Source organism: Diplotaxodon limnothrissa, linkage group LG18 (assembly GCF_057381915.1).
Source record: "Diplotaxodon limnothrissa isolate DT_005_m linkage group LG18, D_limnothrissa_male_GT1.1, whole genome shotgun sequence".
Taxonomy (NCBI): domain Eukaryota; kingdom Metazoa; phylum Chordata; class Actinopteri; order Cichliformes; family Cichlidae; genus Diplotaxodon; species Diplotaxodon limnothrissa.
In genome coordinates, this window is record NC_140613.1 from 38,810,568 (window position 1) to 38,835,080 (window position 24,513).

Below are 24,513 nucleotides of genomic sequence, written 5' to 3' on the forward strand. Positions count from 1 at the left end.
TGTGTGATTAGTGCATGGACTCGGGAGTAATCCTAGAACTGTGAACACCAAAATATACTGATTAAAGCAAAGAAGAAGCCATATAGGAATATGATCCAAAAGCACTGCTGTGTTAATAAAATTGACTGAGGCAAAGTGGAAACTGTTCTGTGGCCACATAAATCTAGCAACTAGCCAACTTTGATAGTAATCTGGATTCGTAAAATAAATTAGTATAGATAAATAATAAACATGTTTATTTTTTCATTCGTTTATTAAAATAAACGGGAGGTTTGCACATACTGTAGGCGCATCCGTCACTGTCAGTGCACAGTATGTGTAGTGTTACATAAAACTTGTGAATTTGTCTACTGAAGATATTGTTTTTAGTGCATGTCATTCACCTTTAACTAGAAAGGGAACCAGTTTCTCCTAAAAAAGAAAAGAAATAAGGAAGTCACTTATTAGAGACTTTGCAAGCCTAAAAGCTATATGCTTGCAAAGTCAATATTATGCATTTATAACTCGCTAATATGCATAAGAAGTCAAATTAGGATAGCATTACGATAAAAAGAACCCAATTTTAGTAAAAATATTAAAAACTAATAATTTTCATAAATCATGAACAGTTTTGTGACAAAATATGATTTTTTGTTAGGTAAAGATCGGTTTCCAAAGCTTATCTAATATTTATTGGCTATAGTAAGTTTTTTTTAATCATCCTAATGTATTTTTTCTAAATGGAAGAATTTTAGTAGTAATAAAAATAAGTGCTATCTGGAAGTTTAACGGCAATTTAAAAAAAAAAAAAAGTCAAGACGCAGAAGAACTGACAGCAGTGACGAAAGCAGCAATAACCCGGAAGGGAAGTGAGCAGTCGCGACATCTGTAGGTGCATAGGGAAAATGAGTGAACAGAGGTGTGTTTGTTCTGCTGTGAACACTTGGCTCGTTTCAGTTAGTTAACAGCGAGAACCAGGAGCGGGGGAGCTGTCCAAGAATCGGAATGTCGTTCTAAACGGGAGCGGTGGCCTCGTTTTTGGGTGAATTCTCTCAGACATGTCGGACGATGCTAAACGGCTAGTCAGCTGCTAAAAAATAGCCAGTGTGTTGGGTTATTTGACAGCTTGTTTCCTAGCTTTGTTTTAGCACAGTCGACGTGTTTATCAGAAGATTAGCTGGCAGTTGTGAGGCAACGCGGATCTAGGTTTTCGTGACTGGCGGCGGGGGACAGCCACGTCAGCTAGCTCCTGTAAGCACTTATGTGCTTTTATTTTGGATTTGAGTAATCATTTTCCGGCTAAAAAACCCGAAAAGGCTCTCCGTGTAGCCATGGCTCCGATGGGTATCCGGTTGTCACCGCTCGGTGTGGCGGTGTTCTGTCTCCTTGGAGTCGGTGTCATCTACCACCTGTATTCCGGGGTCATCTCCAGCCGCCTGGCTGCCTTCAGGTCCCAGACTCCCCTCTCAACACAGTAAGTGGTAAAACGTGATAAAACTTGTCACTGCTCGTAGAGTGTCTGTCTGTGGTTTTATTCTCATGTACATGTCTCTAAAATGCATTTATTTTCTTGTCAGCTGACACAATTCTTTGTTAATAGATGAAGCGCGCGAGTTTATCTGGTGACAGTATGACGCCAAAGAACTGTGCTGATGCGTGTTCGTAATTTCTCTCCCTGACGTTCTTATTCGCACACATTTTTATGGGATCTGCTGTTAGTGAGCCCTACAACTGCAGCATACACTTTATACCAGGGGTGCCCAATCCCAGTCCACGAGGGCCGGTGTCCCTGCAGGTTTTAGATGTGTCCTTGATCCATCACAGCTGATTTAAATGGATAAATGACCTTCTCAACATGTCTTGAAGTTCTCCAGAGGCTTGGTAATGAACTTATCATGTGATTCAGGTGTGTTGACCCAGGGTGAGATCTAAAACCTGCAGGGACACCGGCCCTCGCGGACTGGGATTGGGGACCCCTGCTTTATACTATCTGTACTCGGAGCAGATGTTAGTCCGCTCCTGGTATGCTGCCAGCGGGGCAGTCCAACCAGATTAACCCATCACATGTCTGCACCGTGCACAATACATCATACATGGCATCTGCAGGTGTCAGTGGTTTTATGTACCGTTCCCTCACAAAGAAACTACCTGTAAGGTTTCTTAGAAAGGAACCTATTAACACCTTCTGGCAGATGATCTCAGATTTATTGATGTAATTGTAACTCAAACTCTGATGTTAATCTTCATGGTTGAGCTGAAATCTGGTCAGAATGAAGAAGGTGCACATATGTGACAGGTTAATCTGGTTGGTCTTCCCCATTGGCAGCATACAGGGAGAGCTCACTAACATCCACTCTGAGAACAGATAGCAGTTGGTACCTCACTGTCACCAGGTAATCTGAAACACAGGCTCATATCACTCTTACATTTACATGTAACACTTGACAGTTTCAGGCAGTAAAATTAAAGTATAAGTGTCTTTATTTTTCAATAAGTTAAGGAAATAACTTGCCACAGTTTCAATGGATTTAGTTCTTCTCAAGGCTGTCACTTCATGCAGCCCCACTATGATGCAGGGCTTTGTGAGGCACATGCAACATGTGGCAGGGCTCTTTGTTCTGAACTTGACTCTGAATGATTTTGCCTGTGCAGTTGGCTTTGTTGTCCTGCAGAATGAATATGCCTTTCTAAACGACTCTGTGTAGTTTAGGGGAAAAAAAATAGAGAGAGAGAACTGGCTTTAGTTAAGAGGGTTGTAATCAGTGTGGGTTTTGTGAATACTGTGATAGCACTGGTATGTTTTGTTTAAAAAATGCCTAGGACTAGCCTTGATGTAGTTCTGTGACACTGTTTGAAACTAAACACTGCCTCAGCCCATTTTAAAATCTCCAAATCTTTGGCTAAATACCCACACCTATAATCACAAGGCTAAGATGAAGCTATGTCATCCCTTTTCTAGTTCTTTATTGACAAGACCAGCCAGCAAATGAAGAATAACATTCAGTACTGCGCAAAAGTCTTGATCCAGCCTTCATTTCTTACTAAAAAAATGTTAAATAGCTGCAGCAATTTATTGAAACATTCAAGCATACAACACAAACGTGTTTGTGTAATTTCAAGAAGTTTGAAAGGCTGAACTCTCTTAGGTAATCTTTCCTATAATTTCTTTAAGTAGTCGAAGGACATTCAAAGTTCTTTGGATGTTGGCTGCGTTTTGTTCCGTTCTCTTGTCAAAATCATCCCACCCTGAGTCAATAATGTTTAAGTCCCAGCTCTAAGGATGCCAATCCATGATTGATGATGTTCATTTGTCCATTTTTCTATCCGGGTACTCTTTTACTACGTTTGCAGAGTCTTTGGGATCTTTTTCATGCTGAAAAATGAAAGAGTTTAAGATACTGCTTATCTTTATTTTTTAGGCCCACTTTTTCTTTTGTCCTCTACTTGTTTAGATTCCTCAACATTATTTTGCTAAGGATGCACTTCGTACCATGCAGAGATAGTCCAAGTTTTCAGCTAAAAGCTGATAAGCATTTTATTATCCGATGCCTTTCAACCTGTTATCTTGGGTATTTTTGTAACTTCAACTAAAGAAATTGGAGTAAACTTTATTATACTGCTGCTAATAAAGTGCTTAAATAGAACTTAAAATTGGCTCTTTGCTAAGTTGTCTTTCATGTGTAGGCAGAACGCTGGCTCATCACTTGAGCTGGATGCCTTTTTTATGTGTGAATGATTTATATGTCAGTGTTAAGTGGTTTAAGAAAGAAATATATTCATCTCACAATGATCAGGTTCAAATACTGGACTGAAAATGACGGAATGTCAGAGGTCATTCAAGCTCCCATTTCAACAACATTGAATTATTAAATAGTTACCAGAAATGTCAACCTGGCTGGTGTGCGTGTGAATTTTTATTAGCGATCACCCAATAGCAACATTAATCATTGTCATTAAGGTAATGGCTACCAGACTGTAGTTGGATAAAAGATCAATAAATATTGCAGGCTGAATGGTTTGCATATTGAGCTGTGGCAGAGTGGACACAATGCTCGCTGTGTGGAGGACCAAAGAGTGAAATCCAGAACGGAGCAGTCAAATCAGACTGTTTGAGGCCTGAAGAGCTGCGACTGAGGCAGAGCAGTGTGAACTTTTTTCTTCTTTTTTTTTTCAGTTGTTTTTATTTTGGCATAAGCTCACTTTATCCAAAGTTCATTTTTAATATTTTCATAGTGCTGCTCTTTTATAATAATTAAATTATTTGGATGTGTTAGGTATTGTATTGTTTGCTGTACCCTTTGTTTATTAGTAGGTTCTAAAATATAATTTACTGTCATGATCTGTAATGAAATGATTAAAACCTCCAAACGTGATCCTAAATACGTAGCTGAGTAAAACTAACGTGTAACTGGGAAAATTTGATAAAAGTTAACAAGTTTACTTTGTCAAGAAATGACGTACTTGTCATTACTGCTATTACTTCAAGATGAGCTCAAAGCTTTCCCCATAGTATCAAAAGTACTACTAAATATTATTGAGTTTGAAATTCTAGCATCATATAAAACCTGATAAGGCTCATACAGTTTCAGCAGGTTAGCTGTGAGGAAAAGTTCATTGGGAAGCTAACGATTCTTGTTTTGTCCATTTATCCATGCAGGCAGAGAAGAACAGTGGACTTGAGGGACCTGTTGGCTGTCTCAATGGAGGCAGCAGAACTAGGTGGCAAAGAGGTAAGAGTTCAATTTTATTTAAGCCCCATATGACTGAAAATAAAATTTCTTGCCACTGACAAATTTGTGTCAATCTCTGATTGTAGTTAAATATTGATGTTTTTATGTTTCAAAAGAAAAAAACCTTTCTAAACGACTCCTTCACAGATATCAAGCAAACCATCTGCAAAGTGTAGAATAAACTGGATAATGAATGAATTTATAGAGAAAAGTAAGCCACACACAGCCATCATTAGCTGGTGAAAATGTGAGCTTTGTTTTGCTTTGTAAATCTCTCTAGGTAAAGCAGGTGCGTGAAGAAAATGTCCTGCAGGAGAAATCAAAGGGCAAAACAAAGGAAGGAGCTAACGATCCACTCACTATGGGCGACCTGCAGTCTCACAGAAAGATGTTTTACCTACTGAAGAACACATTCCCTGAAGTTACGGTGAGCCCAGATTTCTTTACTTCTGCATGCTGCCTTGAAATCTCCTGGGAAAACACAAATTATCTTGCCTTGTATTTGTTGGCAGGTGAGGGCTCTCATTTATAAGCGGCTCCACAAATCTGGGAGTTAAATCACAAACTGGGACTAATCTCCCTCTCTGTGTGTTTGTTTTTAGGTGAACAGTGAAGAACACGACAACATGGAGGATAATTCAATACAATGGAGCCAGAACATTCCAGGTGCAATAAGTGAGAAGTTTAAGGGGAGCAGTGACATTCCAGTCGAGAGCATTACTGTGTGGATCGATCCCCTAGACGCGACACAGGAATACACAGGTGTGCATATCACTGACGCTCAGCCAGCCTCATCTCATACTGATATCATATTTGAAGTTCCACAGGAGAATGGTATATTCAACTAATAGTGTGGCAGCTTGTGTGCTCTCAGTGAGGTTTTTCTTATTTTGTGTATGATGTTTGATGATGTCAAATCTACCATTTTCAAAACAAAAGATAGAATAGACTATAGAGGGTTTGTGTGTGTCTGTTTATTCTATTCAAAATGGGTGGTTGAGCATGGCCGAGCTAAGATCCTGTGGGACTTCCAGATACGGATTGGCTAACCAACCGGACATAGTAGTGGTGGACAAGCAGAGGAAGACGGCTGTAGTGATAGATGTAGCAATACTTAATGACAGCAACATCAGGAAGAAGGAACACGAGACGCTCGAGAAATACTGAGAGAAAGGCTCGAGAAGATGTGGAGGGGGAAGGCAACAGTAGTCCATGGTAATTGGAGCGCTCGGTGCAGTAACCCTGTCTCGAAAACATGTAATTAATTCCCATTTCTTGAATTGAATCTGCAAAAATAATAAATATATTTTCATAGGCATTAAATAGTATTTCTGCACCAAAAAGGTGATTCTGAAAGTGCTGTTAGATGGAAACGTGGTGTATTTTGGCATGGTGTGGACAAGAGAACATAAGACAAATAAATAAGGGATTGCTCAAGTCTTTTGCACAATACTGTATAAAATCATTTGTTGGAAATTGATTAAAAGAAATCCAGTTACACAAGTTCAGTAAAGATCTGTTTGTTTCCTCGACACAAGGCCATTGAACATGCTCAGAATTGCACAACTGAGATGTTTTGGTTTATTCTAAAGCTCATTATTTGTTAAATAAAGAAAAATATATCCTGATAAAATGTCTTTACAGTCAGTATTGTTATATAAAACAGTGTTATATAACAACAATTGACCTCTTTATTAATATAGAGCAGGAGAAACTCCGCTGCATTCTCGGTTTAATATAAATTATTAATTTATATTAAAATGAGATTAAAATTGAATAATAATTTATTTGTAAAATATATCATGTCATTAGCATTCTTTCTCATGATGTACCCGGGTAACAGTTTAAATGTTGGCCTGTTTCGTTGGCAGCCTCCCAGATGGAGGAACACACTGGGTGCTGATGTGTATTTGTGAGACTGACTCTGTGAACGTGTCCTTATGTATGCGCATACTGAGTCTCTGTGGGTGACAGGCTGTGCACATGACCTACTTTAGTTTAAAATTAGTATGCTGGTTGCTGTACGCTTGAAAAGCGTGCAGTGGGCGGTAATTAAAGCAGAAGTGTGTTTAGAGATGATTAGTTGATTTAGGTGACTGACAATGAGTCGCCGACGTCCAACGTTTCCACCGGCCACAGTGACGTGTTCTAAACTGAAGCATGTTGATTTCTTAAGAAGTAGCATGTGAGGCTGCGGAAAGGCTTTCAGTGCCATGCAAATGTAATATGAAAGTGATACTTGTATTGTGCTGGGATCCATAACTGTGTTATTAAGGAACATTTCTGTGGAAAAAGTAAAGCCAGAGAGAGTCATTTTCAAACGCTTGTATATCAAGCTTAAACATTTAAACTGCCACGGGACCCTTTGGGTTTTAACAACAGCATAAATTATTGTTGTGATTCATGCATTTTATTCTAGATTAAGATGTCTTTTTATCCGTTTCTGTCTTATCCTCATTCTGCCTTCTGCCTCTTTGCTCATCTGTCCACAGAGAATCTGGTGAAATATGTGACCACCATGGTGTGTGTGGCTGTAGATGGTAAACCTGTGATTGGAGTTGTACACCAGCCATTTGCTGGCTTCACTGGTAAGGTTAAGTGCTTCAGCCGCTTTCACATTAAACAAGGCTCCACATTTTATTGTTACACATCCAGTCCAATAATATAAGGTCACTGTTGAGCGAAGTCAGCTTCTTGGATGATTGGCCAAGTCCATCACTTGGTGAGTTTTCAGGGGCGTTTTCTTTTTCTAAGTTATTGGTCTTCCCATTTGGGAAGTCATCTTGGTAAATAAGTAAACTGTAAAGCACAACTGCGTCACAATTGCTGTGTTACGGTGCAGAAGCAGCAAATTCTGGTGCTACACAGTTAATCAAATGTCAAGTGCCGGAAACCATTCGTTCCTCTTCCTTTGGAGCTTGGCCAATAGAGGCTGGCTCTAAAAGTATCACATTCTCTGTAGACTTCCCTGTTACAATGCCCAATTTGGCCATAAAGAATTTTTAATAGGCTGGTATAAAAACCTGTTGTGCTGTCAGTGGATATTTCTCACTTCAGCAGCTGTACAGGGTTGAATATGTTTACAACTTACCTCTGGATTTTCTTAAGGACTACTGTTATTAGGGGCATGGCTGCTTGGACTGATAGTTGAAGGCACAGGCAGCTCTATCTGATGGATGTCTGTGAGGCGTCACCTTCGTTAATAGTTTGGCTATTTTGCTGTGAGGCACCGAACACCCGATACACTTTGTGCATACATTGTACGTTTAAAAAAAAAAAAAAAAAGCTTCTTGCTCTGCATTTTGAAGCCTCGTGTCTCAGCTCCTAAAAACAGATCTCCCTCTTTATGTTCTAAACATTCACCAGCTGCTAATGCAATGAGCAGCATACACCATTTTAAAGCCAAAATAATCCAGAAGACTTATTGTGTTTATTTGTATTCAGAGCGCCACTATTACACTGCACACACCTGCATATTGGCATTTGTCAATCACTTGGAAAAGTTGAACATATACAAAAAAACATGTGTAACTTTGGGCCAAATTGCTTTAAATGTATTTGGGTTTTTTTGCAAACATTTATTCATTTATTTTAACTGTAAAAGACTTTTTCTCTCTCTGAAAAAGAGACATTTACAGCTTCTTCCGTCTCTCTGTGTACTTTTCATCATTCCTTCAGCCTGGGCGGTCGTAGGTCATGGATCAAATGTGAATCGCCGCTCATCCTACAACGCCAGCCCTAAGAAAGTGATAGTATCACGTTCTCACTCTGGAAAAGTTAAAAATCGTATTCGGAATGCTTTTGGAAACAGCACAACAATCATAGAAGCAGGTGGAGCAGGTGAGTGGTCCTTTACATTTATTTAATATTTAAAAGTCAAAGGCTTTAATTGCACTTAAATGTCTAGTTTTCAAATCCATTTTCCATTCACACAAAGACTTTGTGTTGCAGTCAGTTAGTTAGTTTCTATAATTTAAGAAAATGCACTGCACAGTGTGTTTTTATTGTTGCTTTTTTTTTTCTAATGTATGTTTTTAAATTTTAAAAATTTTCCTTTTTTCCTGCTTTCAAACATTAGTACAAGATGTCATACCTCAGCTATGGCGGATGAGGATGCTAACATGGTTTAATATTTCTGTCTTTCTCAGGATACAAAGTACTGTCACTGCTGGACACACATTCAAGTGAGACAAGCCTTACAGAGGAGGCAGATGTTTACGTCCACACCACCGTTATTAAGAAGTGGGACATCTGTGCTGGTGCTGCACTACTGACTGAACTGGGTAACGTAGCAAAGATTTTTTTCCAGCCTGTCCTGTTTTCCCACTTCATTAAATTAACAAGAGCATTGTGAGATGGTACGTCTCAGACGAGGCTAAAAAGATCACTACACAATAAGCACGAGTCCTCGTCAAGAAGCTTCTGGTTCCAGTTTCATTTGAAAAGATTTAATACATTATCCTATTTTTATATAACTGTCCATAATATTTTGGACAATCCAAACAGCAAACTGAACCAATCATGCAGCCTCCTTAATGAAAGTAACAGTTATTACCTTAGGCTGCATGTTGGCTTAACTACACCTAAACAGATACTTCAAAAGAAATGAAATACTAAATGCAGCTGTATTGTTGTCCAATGACCATTTCAATCATGTAATCACTGTGATTGTAGGGGGCCAAATGACAACTCTAAAGGGAGAGAACATCGACTACAGAGGAGCTCCAGAAAATGAAGGAGGACTGGTGGCCAGTGTAGGTATAGATCACGAGGCCTTACTGAAAAGACTACGAGGTAACACAGACAATGACAAGCAGTGAAACACACGGAGACAGGGCCATAGGTGGTTTGATTAGGGTGACACAGCAGCCAGCAAGAGTGGGCTGGAAACATAATCAGGCCTGCATGATTTCATCATCATGGGACACCAAACATCTACCATCAAGTTGCACTGGAGTCACAATTACCAGCATGGACAAAAGAGCAGGACTGTGGAGCCAAATTGGCTATGACTGGAAACTGCAACAGCTGGCACAATGGCTCTGAATACTCACTCCTCTGAAAGCATACTTTCTTGCAGCGTGGAGAACCGACATGTCTTCCTTTTGTCAGGAACTTGCATACAAGGACATACAGTGGAAAACAACCCCCCACCCCCCAAACTGAGGAGCACAACACTGAACACTGCAACAAAACCCACAGAGGGACATCTCTGGTGTTCATCGTCTTTATCACAACAATCAGAAGAGAAAACAAGAATAAGAAAAGAACATGTTACAGGCAAGCACACTAGAATACTCATCAAGATTGAGTAATCCCCCTCATTATTATTATTATTATTAGTAGTAGTAGTAGTAGTAGTACTAATAGTACCATAGTAGTATTATTTGAGACTGGGCAAATACACTCCATATGTCTTCATATCATAAACTTCCACTGTAATATGGGGTTAACTACCCTATGTTATATGAACACATCACAGTTCACTTGGTGTAATAGTTTACTTTGCTGTTCTTGATCACACTTGAGCTGCAGGTCTATCAAACTGTAGTCCAGGGTCTCTTGTAATATATACACCCATCCATCCATCCTCTTCCGCTTATCCTTGTCAGGGTCGTGGGAGGGCTGCAGCCTATCTCAGCTACACTGTAAAATATATTCAGTCACGAGTCAGTCAGCACATGTATTTCACAAGATGTAGTCCAAAATGTCTGCTTCTACTCCTATAAAAATCAAAAGGCTATTTGCGGTCTGATCCTGGGACAAATACAAATTGATGATGTAGCATGCTCCTGACCTGATAGACCACCTTTGGGCTTGGACACTGAAAGCTGCTTTTTAGTCTGCGAGTTGTGACTCACGGCCTGTTTCTATTCATCCTGAGAGCTGCATGAAGGTTTGGTCGTTTCGACACAGGTTGTGATGTTTGCTCTCTGTGAAGTCCAAATATGAACTCCCAGAGAGTATGGGAGTCTGATATGACTGCAAGATTGAACAACCATACCAGATTTAAATTGGATTATTATTTTTAAATGTGTACAGTAAAGGGACTTTTTCCCACACCACATGATGTCCTTCCTTTCTCTTTCAGTGATGGGAGCTTTAATCAGCTAAAATAATGCAAAAGTTCCTATATTTCTGCATTCCTCTTCAGATTCCTGCAAATACATGAGTCAGACTTAGCGTGACGTCAGTCAGCACCTTCTCAGCTACTTCACACAGCGTCGCCTCCACCGTTTTACATACATGAGCAGAACATCAAAGCTAAAGACTACAGATTATACAGCAAGGGGATCTCACCTCTGCCGAGAGCAGTGTATAAGTCCCACCACATAAGCTCAGTCAAAATCATTGACATCAATTTAAAAGCAGAACGTCACAAGAAAATCAATCGTGTGTTTCAGTGGTGTCATGTTGCCATCAGCTAAATGTAAGTTTTCTAAAAAACCTTTCATAGAGAAATGTATTTCACAGATGTATGTAAAACAACCTGAGATGGACTGATGTATATTGTCTCCAGTTTGAAAACAATTTCTGCTACTGTGCAGTCTACACACTTGGAAAATTAATTGACGGGAAAAACTGCTGAAATGCCGGTGCCAGATTTGGTGGATGCTAAACTGTACACTGACTCCATGTGCATGGTTTTGAATTTTGATTAGCCTTTTAATTCTCTTAGTACTTCATCATACTGAAAATGTTGAACCTCTTCCTGCTTACTGCTCTGAAATCTTTCTGTACCGTCTGTCTGATATTTCTATAACCCCTGAAGCTGGACTGTTTCACTGTGAAATAATGCTACATTGTGAAAAATCCCAGCGAAATACAAAGTCAAGGATGTGTCTTGAGCTTGTGAGTGACCTGTTCCTTTAGTTTGACTTGGGACCTTTTTGGTTGTTCCAAAAGTTCAATGGTGGGATTGGTCTGTTACAGACTGATGGTACTGCAGCTGTTTGAAGGCTGTTAGATGTTGGGTTTGCTAAGTGTAAAATATACAGTGTGACAAATTTCCATTGTACCTGATTTGAGTGTGTTTGATCTGCACTAAACTAGACTGTCAATGAATGTTTCTATGCTAACATCGGTTGATATACCAAGCGTCATTCTCTGTAGGCAGTTTAAGAGGGATTAGAGACTTTTCAAGTACTTGGGTAATGTTTCTTTGTGTTTGTGTTTTTGTGAGTGCTGTACATTGCCTTACTTTGTGCTTTTGTGTGAGAACTGTTTTCTAAGCTGGTGGCTCCATAAGGAGCTGCAAGAAATCTAAAGTCATTTTAACACAAGAACACATGTGTGCTACATATAAGAACGTACAACTGTGGAAAATATCCTGAGCTGATTTTCTGAGGTGAAGATTTTTTCTGCATAAAGTCTGCAGTAGATTTTTTATTTTATTTTTATTTTTTAAATTTACTCAAGCGTTAAATCTTTTTCCCTTCCCAAATGGTTAGAAAATGGAAAGTAAATTCCCAGATATCTTGGCCTTGACTGAATGTGAACCAGTTGTGATGATATGTTGTTTGTTTGGAACCAGAAAACCCTGGAGCTTCATGTGTGAAAATGTCTTCAAGTGATGCTATATCCATTAGTTTGTTGGTTCTACAAGAAAAGTTTTGAATTAAATAAGAAAAATATGAGAAAATATTATTAAGATAGAAGTCAGTTACAGACCTTTGTTGCCTTCTCCTCACACACTTGTAGGCAGCAGGTTTTCATTAGGAAAATCAATCTACAGTGAATCTGTAGGATACAATTATTAGACATTAAACAGGGCTACCATGCTCATAGACACCTGTAACTTTTGCTTAAATGGTGTATTCAGTTCCTTAAGCCTTGAGCACAGTGGGTGCTTTAGTAGTCGCAATGTCCTGCTCCTGTCGGACACTTTTAGAAACGATAATCAGTTGACCAAATGTTACCAAATCGTGTAACTTTTGGAAATTTACCAGAGTCCTTCCATTCTGATGTGACGTATTCAGCTGCAATGCTTCAGATGAAATGCATGTAAACCAGTGTTCACACTTCTGACCAGGGGTGGGAATTTGAATACAATATAGACAGAGCCTACTCATCTTGAATTTGTTTTGTTTTATTCTGTGTGGTTATCTGGCTGTCCCTGCCTTTCTAACAAGAGTAGGCTCAATTTGCATTTGGTTCGGACAGGGGATTCACATTTTATTCAAAATAAAACTAATAACAAATGACTTATTATTGGAGTGGGGTAGCAATGAGTTGATAGTCACTTCAGTTTACTGGTTTTAAATACTGTGTCTTCTATAGGACTCTGACACCTGTTTAAATCGTTCTGGTTCCAGCCATACAGAGGTCAAATCAGTTGTGTGGTTAACCTGACCACTCACTCTGCCTCTAACCAGCACATAAGGGCAATAATAATAAACTGTTTCTTTGAATTTGGAAGCTGGGTGGCATATTTATTCCAGTGTCGTCTGGGGCTTTTTACATGAAAGGGTAGTGGACAACTAAATCAGAAGCAATTAATGAAAGTTGGTGTGCTATTTAAAGGCTATGGAGTGAGGGTTACTGTCAGGTGGTTTCCTCTGTGAGTGATTAATCATTCTTTTGCTGTGAATTCTCAATAAAGCATATGTGTGCATGAAGGAATGGGCTGCGTAGTCTTTGATATTACTGTAGCAGACACATGGTAGCACTGAAACGGTTCAAGCATGATATAAAAATAGCACTTTTGTAGAGTCTTAATAACATAAGAAATTCAGATAGAAGACAAAGTGTTTGAATACATTGGTGGTTTCAGGCGTGGTGGTTCCATGGTGTAATGGTTAGCACTCTGGACTCTGAATCCAGCGATCCGAGTTCAAATCTCGGTGGAACCTGGTTATTTTTAAGCTGCATGTCAAGTTAACTCGGACGGATTTGTAATAAATACAGTTGTGGAAATAAAATATAAAATATTCCAGCGAGGAAAGTGTGACAATATTTTTTATGAGGACCAACTTTTGGCCTGCGCAATGCGTCCATATCACACATGTCCGACGCCTTGATATATTTATTTTCACCTTGTAGACCTCGAAATGCTACCAAATGTCAATATAAATTAATCAAGGCACATGTATTTGTGTGATTATTAATTTGACTTATTTCCCAATTCTGACTATTTCGACCTATGGTCTACGCCAGCTACAATAGTTTCGAGTGAGACTTTTAATTTGAAAAGACCGGAGCACACGTCTGCTGGCTAAGGCGGAAGTGGAACAACGAATGGACGTGTCCAGTGTGACCGTGTAGATAACTTTAAACAAAACATTTGCTTTTTGTACCACGAATATATACTCTTACCATCTTATCTCGCATCCATGATGTTCAACAGACAGACGAGTCTCTGGATGGGTGATGTATGTTTGAAATCCATGTTTCTGTGTGTGATCTTAGCTTAGCTATGTGTGGCGACTGCTAGCTAGGTTGAGTTAGGGTAACCTACTACTTGTAAAATGTTGGACTAAACTGTCTTCCAGTGTACACAGTTTGAAAAGATTTGGTGTAACATAATTCAATAATACCACATATTAACGATTAACGACGATAAGTCATCAAACAACTCTAATGTTATTGTCTGTGGCCAGGCTCCTCCTCGTATTGTGGCGAGCTTTAGCAAGTGATGCGAGCTAATCATTAAAGTTTAAATATAACGCCAACAAAGATTAACAGATTAAGCCGTAAAAAGTGCCACACACAAAATTATTCTCTAAACTCAAAGTTGGTATAGGGTTAAGCGAAAGGACAATTTTTTTTTTTTTTTTAGTTTGAAAAAAAAACCAAACAAAAAAACAACCTCGGTCTGGAGGCGCGCTGTGCCTGTGCTAAAGACACACAGATGATCGATCAAATTCAAATTTTATTTGTCACACACACACACACAACCATACACAGTATGACATGGGGGTGAAATGCTTGTAGCTGTGCAATGCCCGACCATTAAATGACAGAAAAAGGTTTTACAGTATTTACAATTTACAGGTTATTACAAAAATTTACAAATTAACTTGGAAATTTACAGTAAAAAAAAAGTGCAAATAGCAGAAAGAGATTATCAAGATTATAAATTATAGGAAGTTTAATCAGTTTTATTGGTTGTGCGTTTTGACTTTTGCTGTGGGTTTGGGCGACATCAAAATCCCAAATGTGTCGCTTTTTGTCAGTCATGTTAGTTGTGCATTTTCTCATGTGATTTCGAAACCGCTTAATTACATAGGAATGCTAAAATGAGGTTTAATTTGTGTGCGTTTGGTTATTTTTACTAAATATTCTGTAGTAGCTTCTGTAGTAGAAACAAGTATCAGTTAGGCTACGTTCACACTGCAGGTCTTGATGCTCAATTCCGATTTTTTGATCAAATCTGATTTTTTTTGTCTGCTTGTTCACACTACAAATAAAAAGTGACAGCAAACGCGCTCTAGTGTGAACCCTCAAAGCGGCCCGCGTGCGCAAAAGAAGACGTCACACACAACGCGCTCTGTTTAGACCCAGAGCAAACAGTATTGTTTGACTGATGGCCCTTAATGTAAAGACTTGTTTCCGGCTTTACGTTTCCCAATTTTGCTTTAAGTTATAAAGTTATTTTGTTATTTACATTTGGCCTAATAATGATCCTTATCTCTGTTTTAGAGAGGAGCGGTGCTTCAAAGGATAGTTGCAGATTTCTATCAGAATCTGCAGATTATACAAATAAAATGTTCACGTTGTCTTCCCAACAGTTTCACTGACCTCTACACTGGATGGGCAGGAAGCGTTCACATGTCTTCTCTGGCGCTGATAATTGGCGTCTGTCTTGTGTCAGTGACGTAAAAGATGGATTTAATGCGACATGACCGTTCAAACAGCAGTCGCTTTCTAAAACATCAGATATGTATCGGATTCAGCACCACATACGAGAGTGACCCAGATCGGATTTGAAAATATCGGATTTGTGCCGTTCACACTGTCATACCATGATCGGATATGGGTCGCATAGGGTCAAAAAAGTCGCATTTGATGCGCTTTCGCCTAAAGTGTGAACGTAGCCTTAGAACAAAGAGCCATGCTTTGTTGCATTGTACTGTATTACTGCGTAATAACATACAGTAAATCATAAACATGCATTGTATTATATTGCACAGAACCTAATGTGGTGCATATGATGTTTCTTTGTATTTGTGTGTAGCTCGACCCATATATGGATGAGAACTTCATCAAACAGGCCTTTAGTGCTATGGGAGAGTCTCCATTTGGGGTCAAGATCATCACTCACAGGATAACAGGGTAGGATATATGCATCAGCCTAAATGTATATGTATTAACTCCGCTAGACCACTGAAGTTCTGCTGTGGTATCTGCACCAAGATGTTACCAACAGATCCTTTAAATGATGGAGGCCACACCTCACAACTTGCAGAACTTAGACTTGTTTGTCCAGCACATCCCACAGATGCTTGATTGGATTGACATCTGGGGAATTTGGGAGCCAAGTGAACACCTCAAATTCATTGCTGTGTTCCTGTTATCAGGGCGCATTATCCTCCTGAAATAGCCACACAGCCATCAGGAAAAAGAGTTACCATGAAAGGTTGCACACGGTCTGCAGCACTCATTAGATAGGCGGCAAGTGTCAAAGAGACATTCACATGGATGGCAGGACCCAAAGTTTCCCCGAAGAATATCGCACAAAGCATTACTCCACTCTCTCAATTTCTAAGCGTTGCCCATTTCTCCTGCTTGTAACACATCAACTTTGAGGACAAAATGTTCAGTGGCTCCCTAATATATCACCCACCAACAGGTGCCATGATGAAAAGATAATGAGTGCTATTCACTTCATATGTTAGTGGTCATAATGTTATGCCTGATCTGTCTGCGTTTTTCCCGCCTCTTTCTCGTTCAACACTAAAAGTAGCTACCGGTTCTGTTCTCTTGTGCAGCGGTTCAGCAGGATACTGTTTTGTGGAGCTGGCAGATGAAGCGAGTGTGGAGCGGTGTGTCCAGAGACTCAACGGGAAACTGGTTCCTGGATCAAACCCGGTCAGTTCTGTAGTGCAGTTGATATTTACTCACATATATTATTCATCATTATTATTTCATCATAAATACAAAAATATTGTTGACATGTAATACCACCTTCCTTTTTCAGTAGAATTATCAAACAGTACTTAACTGTTGATCTGTGGATAGTGGAGCTCAACTAGTCTTGGTCCTGCTTTGTTAGGACAGAAACACAGTGTTAGGTGCTTAGGAGTCAGTTTAACATCCTGTTGTTATTGTCTCTGTGAACACACCAGATTTTTGTTGCTCTTAGTGCTGTCACTGTGAGGATTTCCCTGTCAGTTTAAACCAGTTTTATCAAGAAGCAAAACTAGTTAAACATCATGTTAAGTGCAGCTGTCTCATACTAACTGCAGAGACGGCTGGTCCAGTTAAGTCTGGTGATGCAAGACAAAAAAAGGCATCCCATCTTTCAAATTTCAGTTCCAAGTGGTTTGGGAAGTTGTGAGCTTTAGCTGCTTGCTCCTTGGTTTGAAATGCTTTTGGCCCCGTGGGCTGGCCAAGCTACTGGGCTCCCCTGTTCACTGGGCTGTATCTGCTGCTGAAGGTGGCTAAGAGGCTTGTACATGAATGTACTTTGTTTGAAGCTGGTGAATAGAGTCTCTGGTAGGAACTAACTGAGGAATGGGCTAAAGGCTGGTCTGGGTGGTGGAGGTATGTAAACCCAAATAACAACCATAGTAACTCCACTTTTTATTTCCAGCAATATCAGTGCTATACTACATGTCTTTGGTGTGTCTGCCTAGCTTAGTGTGTGTTCTTTCTCTTCCTTTGTGCAGCCCCGGAAGTTTAAGCTAAACTATGCCACCTATGGGAAACGGCCAGAAGCAGGGTAAGGCTTTACTTCCATTCAGTCTTTGTTTGCTACATAACGCCAAACTTTTGGAGGCAGTTTTCTGTAGAATTTAGTTCCTCCAGCTAACTTGCCTAGCTGGAGGAAGAGACGGCACAGAAAAGAGGAACGAAAACAACGGACGGCAATCGGGGCAAAAAATAAATGAGAACAGAGAGAAGATAGAAGTTAATGACATGCAGCAGTGGCATACAGGTCCATACATTTTTGGACAATAACAGTTTTCTATTGATTTATTTTGTTTTACCCTCAGCCATAAAAGGCTGCTGGGGTGTTGCCATCACCTTGCCAGGTGGGTGGGCGGGCAACATGGGCCACCCACCCTGAGAACGAAGCACCGTAGGAGTTTCAAATTAAGCCCTCTGACCTTGACCTTGAGGTCAAAAAATCTGGTGAATGCAATAACTCAAGAAGGAAGTCATCTAGGATTTTAAAATTGATACTATAGGTATATAGTAAAATGGTTGTAATTCATAAGCGATTAACACAACACTTCACTTGAACACCTCGAATTAAAGCTGAAAGCCTCCACGTCAATCACATTTTGAATTTAAAATCCACTGTGGTGATGTGTAGAAGCAACGTGACCAAAGAAATGTTGTCCATAAACTTCTGGCCCTCATTGTATAAACAGTGAAAGCTGAGGGTGACATGCATCATGGGAGGGGGTCCAGATTGTATTATAGGTAGGAAATGGGCAATTACAATTTTATGATCTAAAACTGAACAAAGTTACACTCCAATACACTTCCTGTTTAAATACGAAGGATAACTTGCATAACAGTCCTTATTAAGTGGGATGTGGGCTAAAGCAGTCAACATATCAGTATATCAGTCTATCATACTGAGTAAGAATATTTGATCTTGCTTCTCTCAGGCCAGAGTTCTCAGTTTTCGTGGGCGACTTGGCTTCTGAGATAGATGACTTCCAGCTGCATCAAGTTTTTAAGAAGTACCCTTCATGCAAAGGAGCCAAAGTAGTCACCGACCAGTATGGATACTCAAGGTACGTCAGCTCATTGAGGTGCACGTGACAGCAGCAGCAGTATTATTCTGTTTGACTGTGAATTTTGTATTTCTTCCTATAGTATGATGTATTGCCTTCTTGTATGAATGTTGTAAGAGTATACTGTAATTTTTTTTTTTCTGTTTTCTGTGCTATAATAATGATTTGGATAGCAGTGCTATGGACGTTGACCATCAGTGCATCTTCATCTATTTTCGGAAAAAAAAAGGCTGAAGAAATGTTTTCTTGCCGTCTTAATGCTAAAACTATTGTTTTCCCCATATAGGCTAAGCAAGAGCAACTCACAATTCAAGTGATGCTACCTCATGTTAAAAGTAAAACAACAAGTTTCAGTTCTACCATAATAATACCCATTATATTCTGTTTCTCATTATAAGTGGCTATTAAATGCCAAGTATGGAGTGTGCGTTGGCGGTGCAAAGGAGGCGTAACTGTTCTCTGACTTGCAGAGGCTATGGCTTTGTCAAGTTTGGAGAGGAGAGCGAGCAGAAGAAGGCGATCGAGGAGTGCCAGGGTACAATGCTGGGAGGAAAGCCACTCAGGCTCAGTATTGCTGTTGCAAAGAGGTAAGACCCAGACAAGGATAAGAGAGAATAGAATAGAGAAAGTGCCGAAGAAAATAGGACAGAGGAATTTGGATTCACCTGAACTCAGTTTTATTTACTTGGCGCCAAACCACAACAAAACTCACCACAAGTGATTGTATATTGGTAGGCAAAGATTCTACAATAATGGAGAGGAACACCCCAACATTCATGTGATGGCCTATGAGCAAGCACTTGATGATGGAAAGGAAAAAAAACCTTTTTAACAGGAAGGAGGAAGGAGAACTCTGGCAGAACCAAGCTCAGGGAGGGCCATCTACTACAGTCGGTTAGACTGAGAGGACAGAGAAAAGCAGTGGGAGGTGGGATAAAAAACACTCTGAATAAGAGAGTCAGAGTTTAATAATGACCAATTGTTAAATGCAGAGTGCTTTATAACCATAGAGAGGGAAAAGAGGTGAGTGACCAGAGCCTAGGATGATTGTAGCACAGGGTCAGTGCTGGTGAAGGCTTCACTGAGGGCTAGCAGGACAAGAGAAAGAGAAACCTGGGGTTTTTATTATTATCAGGTCTTATTTGATAGTCTTTTAGTAACCAAAAGACTGAACTAAAATTCACACTTTAAAATTCAATCTGCCTCAAAGTCAGCCTGACTGGAAAAATACAGTCATGTAAAATGAAAGTAGACCCTCTTTCAATTTCAAGATTTAGGACATAATAACATAATAGCAAGTCTTAAAATGAGTAAATGCAACCTGAGATGACCAACAATATATTATACTCTCATAATTTACAAAGAACTATGATAATAATCAAATAGATGTAGTTAAGTGTGACCACCTCTGTAAAAGCAGATGTTTTGGCAGTTTGCTGGTCTGGAGAGTTCATGTGTGTTTTAACACAAAGCTAAGAAGGTCTTAGGGAAGCAGTTATTGTTGCGCATCAGTCTGGGAAAGGTTAGAAGGCCACTTCAAAACATTCTGAAGTCAGTCATTCTCCAGTGACAAAGATTATTCACAAGTTTAAAATATTCAAGACATCTTCCCAGGAGGGGACCAGTCAAAGTCCAGACCTGCATTTTGGTAAATGGCCTGTATTTGTATAGCGCTTTTCTAGTCCCTAAGGACCCCAAAGCGCTTCACACTACATTCAGTCATTCACCCATTCACACACACATTCACACACTGGCGATGGCAAGCTACATTGTAGCCACAGCTGCCCTGGGACGTACTGACAGAGGCGAGGCTGCCGGACACTGGCGCCACCGGGCCCTCTGACCACCACCAGTATTTTGGCTCTGTTTTTGCTAACTGACATGATGCAGTATGCCATGTGTTACTGGTTTGATGTAGTGTTTACCTAAACTTTAACACCTGCTAAGGACCCGGTTAGGTTTATTATATAGATATCCAAAAGCTTACTTAGGTGTACTTTCTACCATTACCATATGACTGATTTATATTTGATTTGTCTGTAACAAAAGTATAGTCCAGTTTACTGTTTCAGCATATGTCTACACCTTTAAATCCATCCAGGCTCCTCTGAGACATGTTCATTCATGAAGATCTTTCATCAGATAACCTTCAAACAAACCAAAAATTGTTCTTTTTGTTGTTTTACAGCCAGAAGATGAGCAGCTACCACGGGGGCCAGGGCCAGAATTACCAGAGCAACTACAACCAGACTCAGTCTGGTTACTATGGCAGCCATAGTGGTGGAAGCCAGGGTTACTATTCTCAGTGGGGGGGCTACGACCAGTATGGTGGCTACAACAGTACCGGCTACAACAGCGGCTATGGCAGCGGCTACAACAGTGGCTACAACTACGGTTACGGAGCCTATGGATACCCACCACCAGGTCACATGATGCCACCACCTCCCATGGGGATGCCACCAATGTCCACAGACATGTCAGGAGCCGTAGAGGTAAGGGGAACACTTTCACACCAGTGCTTAAAGGAACCCTGACATTTCAGGAAGTTAGCAAAGCTTAGCAAAATGACTTTTAGCGTGAGAAACTGCTAACCTTTGCTAAAGAACAATCAGCTTCCTTCCAAAAGTTTAAGATTCTCATTTACATCATTTATCATGTTATATAGAATGCTCACAAGTAATTCATCCAAACACCAGCTCTCTTTACCCAGAATGGGCCAATTGAACAAAGCAGCTTCAGTGTAGACAGGACAAGTGACACTGCTGAGTTAACTGACTGCAAACTGTTGTCACTGCCAAGTGAAAATGTTCACTGAAACATGTTCACTGTATACACCCAGTACACATAGCACAGCTGACACATTGTCCGTGTTTATATTGTGTTAATTAGTGCCATGTATTATCACATCCAGGCAGTTTTCAGATTTATTTCCATGTTTGAGAAAGTAGTTCTAATCCCTGATGTCATTCTGCAGCAGAGCCATGTGGAGGCTGAAGACATAGATGAGGATAATGCAGAAGGTAAGGCTGAGTCACATAACATTAGGGGAAAAAATCTATCCAGAGAAATGTCGGAGACACTCACAGAGTGGGGATTTGCATTGTGGTTTCTTTTTTCTAGAGCCCATTCCCGAGTGTGACGTCGACCTGTGGAACAAAGATTTCATGCAGCGCAGTGAGGAGCTCTACGATGCCATGATGAATTGTCACTGGGAGGCTCTGGACTCTGTTGACTCCCCCATCCCCTCATTCTCTTGATAATGTCCCCCACCCCCCCTGAAATTTTTCATTTTTAAAAAACGTTTTTGGTTTTTTATCCCCAAAATCTTAACAACACACTGACACCTTCTAGTGGCCAGCTTTCATTTCCTGTGTCAGTTCTCACTAAGACTGATAATACAAACACGTTCCTCTTTAAACACCTAAAATATTCACAGACTTGGCTGTAACAGTTAGCATGTTAGCAACAAACAGCAGGTCAGTCATTATTCAGTGCTCTGTAGTTTATACCATCTGAGGTGCTGCAGCTGACCAGCGCTCAGAAGCTGTAGTACTGCAGACTTGAGTGTCATCCACCACCACTGAATTATGCCACTGAGGAACCAACTGTAGTTATTTGGTGATGGAATGACCAGCAGATGCACATTCAGCAACGTTGAGATTGACATCTGCAAACAAAAATGAAAACCATGCCTTTGTCTTTTGTCATGTACTTCCTGTGAGTCCAGGATGATCATTAGAATTGCTTTGTACATACACAGCATCGATCCTTCTCATCTTTTTTTTTTTTTTTTTTTTAAATGAAGGAATTCCTGTCTTTTAGAAAAATTTCTGATAGATTATTGAACTCATTTAGGAAGAGTTGAAAACTGAGTTTACACCCTACAGAAAAACACATCAATTGGAAACGTTATCTGTTTTTCAAACAAGAAGCTCACAATCTTTCTATGTGCTAGATGAACGAGACAAACTCCCAACATGTTCGAGTGCTGTGAAAACTGTGTGAGGACTTTAACGGCTGATTTGATGTCAGACTTCGAAGCAGCCATCAACTGCTCTTTGATGGCTGAAGTTTTGTATATATTTTCTTTCTGGAGATGTTTTATCAATAAAATGAATTAAGGTGGAAAAATGTCTCTTGAGTTTGTCTTTACAGCCAATACTGGAAGGAAAGTATTAAAATATACAGCAATAATAAAAATGCTGTTATAAGTTAAGAAAACATTCAGTTGTCTTCTTAAACTATTTATTGTATACAGAAGATGGGCGAAGAAGCATCGATATTACTCACTTTAAGTCATAATGTTACCAATATGGCTACAGTAGTGTTGGTAACCGTATTTGGACTAGAGGGTGGTGTGATAAGTCATCAATAAATAGTAGTTTGCTGGGTTGCTACATCCATGAACTGTATAGGTGCATTTTGTTCTTGAAAAGCATAATATAAATAAATCTTACATATGTCAGGACACCTGTGAGTCACACAAGGTGGGCCAGTTAGAAAAAAGTAGAAAAGAAATGTACCCTCTGTACAAGGAAGGAAACTTAACTAGAGGAATATAAGAGTTGGCTCCCGAGGTTGCCATTTGTTTTGGATCCACAGTTGGAGGCCTCAATCGCCTTAATCTCTCTCTTCTGTCTTGTTTTTTGACCCAGTATTAACCATTTTTGAAGGGCTAATTGCGAAATTATCAGCGAGCAAGTGTAAGAATTTTACACACCTCTAACAATGAATAGGGGTGAATCCTAAGCCTTAGTATAATTTTAAACAGATACATATACATAAACCTACAAAGAGCAGTAAACACCAGAGCAGGTGATTACAGCCTGTACACAAAGAAAATCTACTGGCACTCTGAATAAAAATTGTGATTTCTTTATCCACCCTGCACCCCTATGCAGAGTGGAGCAGTTTATTTGGGCTGGCCTGTTAGAGCAGAGTGAAGCAGAAACCGGTTACACCCTAAGGGCCAAGGCCTGATCACCAGATTCTTTCCCCGGAGCTCTCTCCCAAGGCCTACGGAGCCCCGTAACCCTATTCCAGACGATGCTTTGTGCCATCGTTTTTTGTTCACCTGCCTGATTCCTTTGGCTTTGGTTATACTGAGCTTTGACTTTAAATTGCCTCACGTAAGCTTGTTTTGACCTCCAACAGTCTGAATGTTGTATTTAAGCCTTCACACCAAGTCAAGTTATTTTGACAGTTCTTTCCCTTTTTCACTCCCATCAAAGACTATTAAATATATTTTAGATAAAGTGATCATGCATTAGCACAAGTTAAAATCAAATAGAAGTTATATCTATTAAATGAGCACAAGATTAAAAAAAAACTGTCAGCAGGAGAAATAAAGTCATGGAATTCGGAACTATGAACTATGAACTCTCACTAACAGCCAGATGTTAGTGAGACTAGACTTTCTTCCAGTGAAAAACATTCCCTGTAAAAATGGCTTGGTTTAAAGTTTGCTTGGTCATCTGGTCTGATTTACTGCTACTGTTCATGTTTATACTATTCTACTTGTTAAAAATAACAAACAAGTAGCCTACAAATACTTTGTTCCTCTACTTAAGTAGAATTTTCAGGTATCTGTACTTCATTTGAGTATTCATTTTTTTCATTTTTTTTTAAATTCTTTACACTTTTACTCCCTACATTTTAACACAAATATCTATACTACCTACTCCTTACGTCTTCAAAACAGGCTCCTTACTTTAGGTTCAACTGTATCATTTATAGCGATTATTAAAGTATAAAAGTATAAAAGTGGGCGACACCAGTGATATTGTAGTCAGGATCTAGCTTGCGCTAAAGAGAAATGAGCACAAAGAGTGTAACATTTCTACACAACATAATTTTTCAACAACATTTCTATCAGCTCGACAAACATCACCAAA

At 39.7% G+C, this 24,513-nt stretch overlaps 2 protein-coding genes and 1 non-coding gene across 3 annotated transcripts; all 3 read left to right on the forward strand.

Annotated features, from left to right (window-relative positions):
- The first annotated feature begins 1,180 nt into the window (after nt 1-1,180).
- bpnt2 (3'(2'), 5'-bisphosphate nucleotidase 2) lies at nt 1,181-13,317 on the forward strand. The gene is made up of 8 exons (XM_085378533.1): nt 1,181-1,453; nt 4,637-4,709; nt 4,990-5,136; nt 5,312-5,471; nt 7,202-7,297; nt 8,388-8,549; nt 8,858-8,992; nt 9,384-13,317. The coding sequence occupies exons 1-8, from the start codon at nt 1,311-1,313 to the stop codon at nt 9,527-9,529; spliced, it is 1,062 nt and encodes a 353-aa protein (XP_085234659.1). The 5' UTR covers nt 1,181-1,310; the 3' UTR covers nt 9,530-13,317.
- Nucleotides 13,318-13,489: 172 nt separating this feature from the next.
- On the forward strand, nt 13,490-13,561 carry trnaq-cug (transfer RNA glutamine (anticodon CUG)). Its single transcript has one exon. It is a non-coding gene; the product is annotated as a tRNA-Gln (tRNA).
- Nucleotides 13,562-13,933: 372 nt separating this feature from the next.
- On the forward strand, nt 13,934-22,381 carry trnau1apb (tRNA selenocysteine 1 associated protein 1b). The gene is made up of 9 exons (XM_085377582.1): nt 13,934-14,080; nt 15,886-15,983; nt 16,640-16,739; nt 17,540-17,592; nt 18,491-18,619; nt 19,090-19,206; nt 20,808-21,111; nt 21,594-21,639; nt 21,740-22,381. The coding sequence occupies exons 1-9, from the start codon at nt 14,042-14,044 to the stop codon at nt 21,874-21,876; spliced, it is 1,023 nt and encodes a 340-aa protein (XP_085233708.1). The 5' UTR covers nt 13,934-14,041; the 3' UTR covers nt 21,877-22,381.
- Nucleotides 22,382-24,513: the final 2,132 nt, after the last annotated feature.

Coding starts and splice junctions, on each gene's coding strand:
- bpnt2 (XM_085378533.1), top strand. CDS start 1,311: ATGGCTCCGATGGGTATCCGGTTGTCACCGCTCGGTGTGGCGGTGTTC. Junction 1,454..4,636: donor CAGACTCCCCTCTCAACACA/GTAAGTGGTAAA, acceptor TTATCCATGCAG/GCAGAGAAGAACAGTGGACT. Junction 5,137..5,311: donor ACACATTCCCTGAAGTTACG/GTGAGCCCAGAT, acceptor GTTTGTTTTTAG/GTGAACAGTGAAGAACACGA.
- trnau1apb (XM_085377582.1), top strand. CDS start 14,042: ATGATGTTCAACAGACAGACGAGTCTCTGGATGGGTGAT. Junction 14,081..15,885: donor CGAGTCTCTGGATGGGTGAT/GTATGTTTGAAA, acceptor ATTTGTGTGTAG/CTCGACCCATATATGGATGA. Junction 19,207..20,807: donor AGTATTGCTGTTGCAAAGAG/GTAAGACCCAGA, acceptor GTTGTTTTACAG/CCAGAAGATGAGCAGCTACC.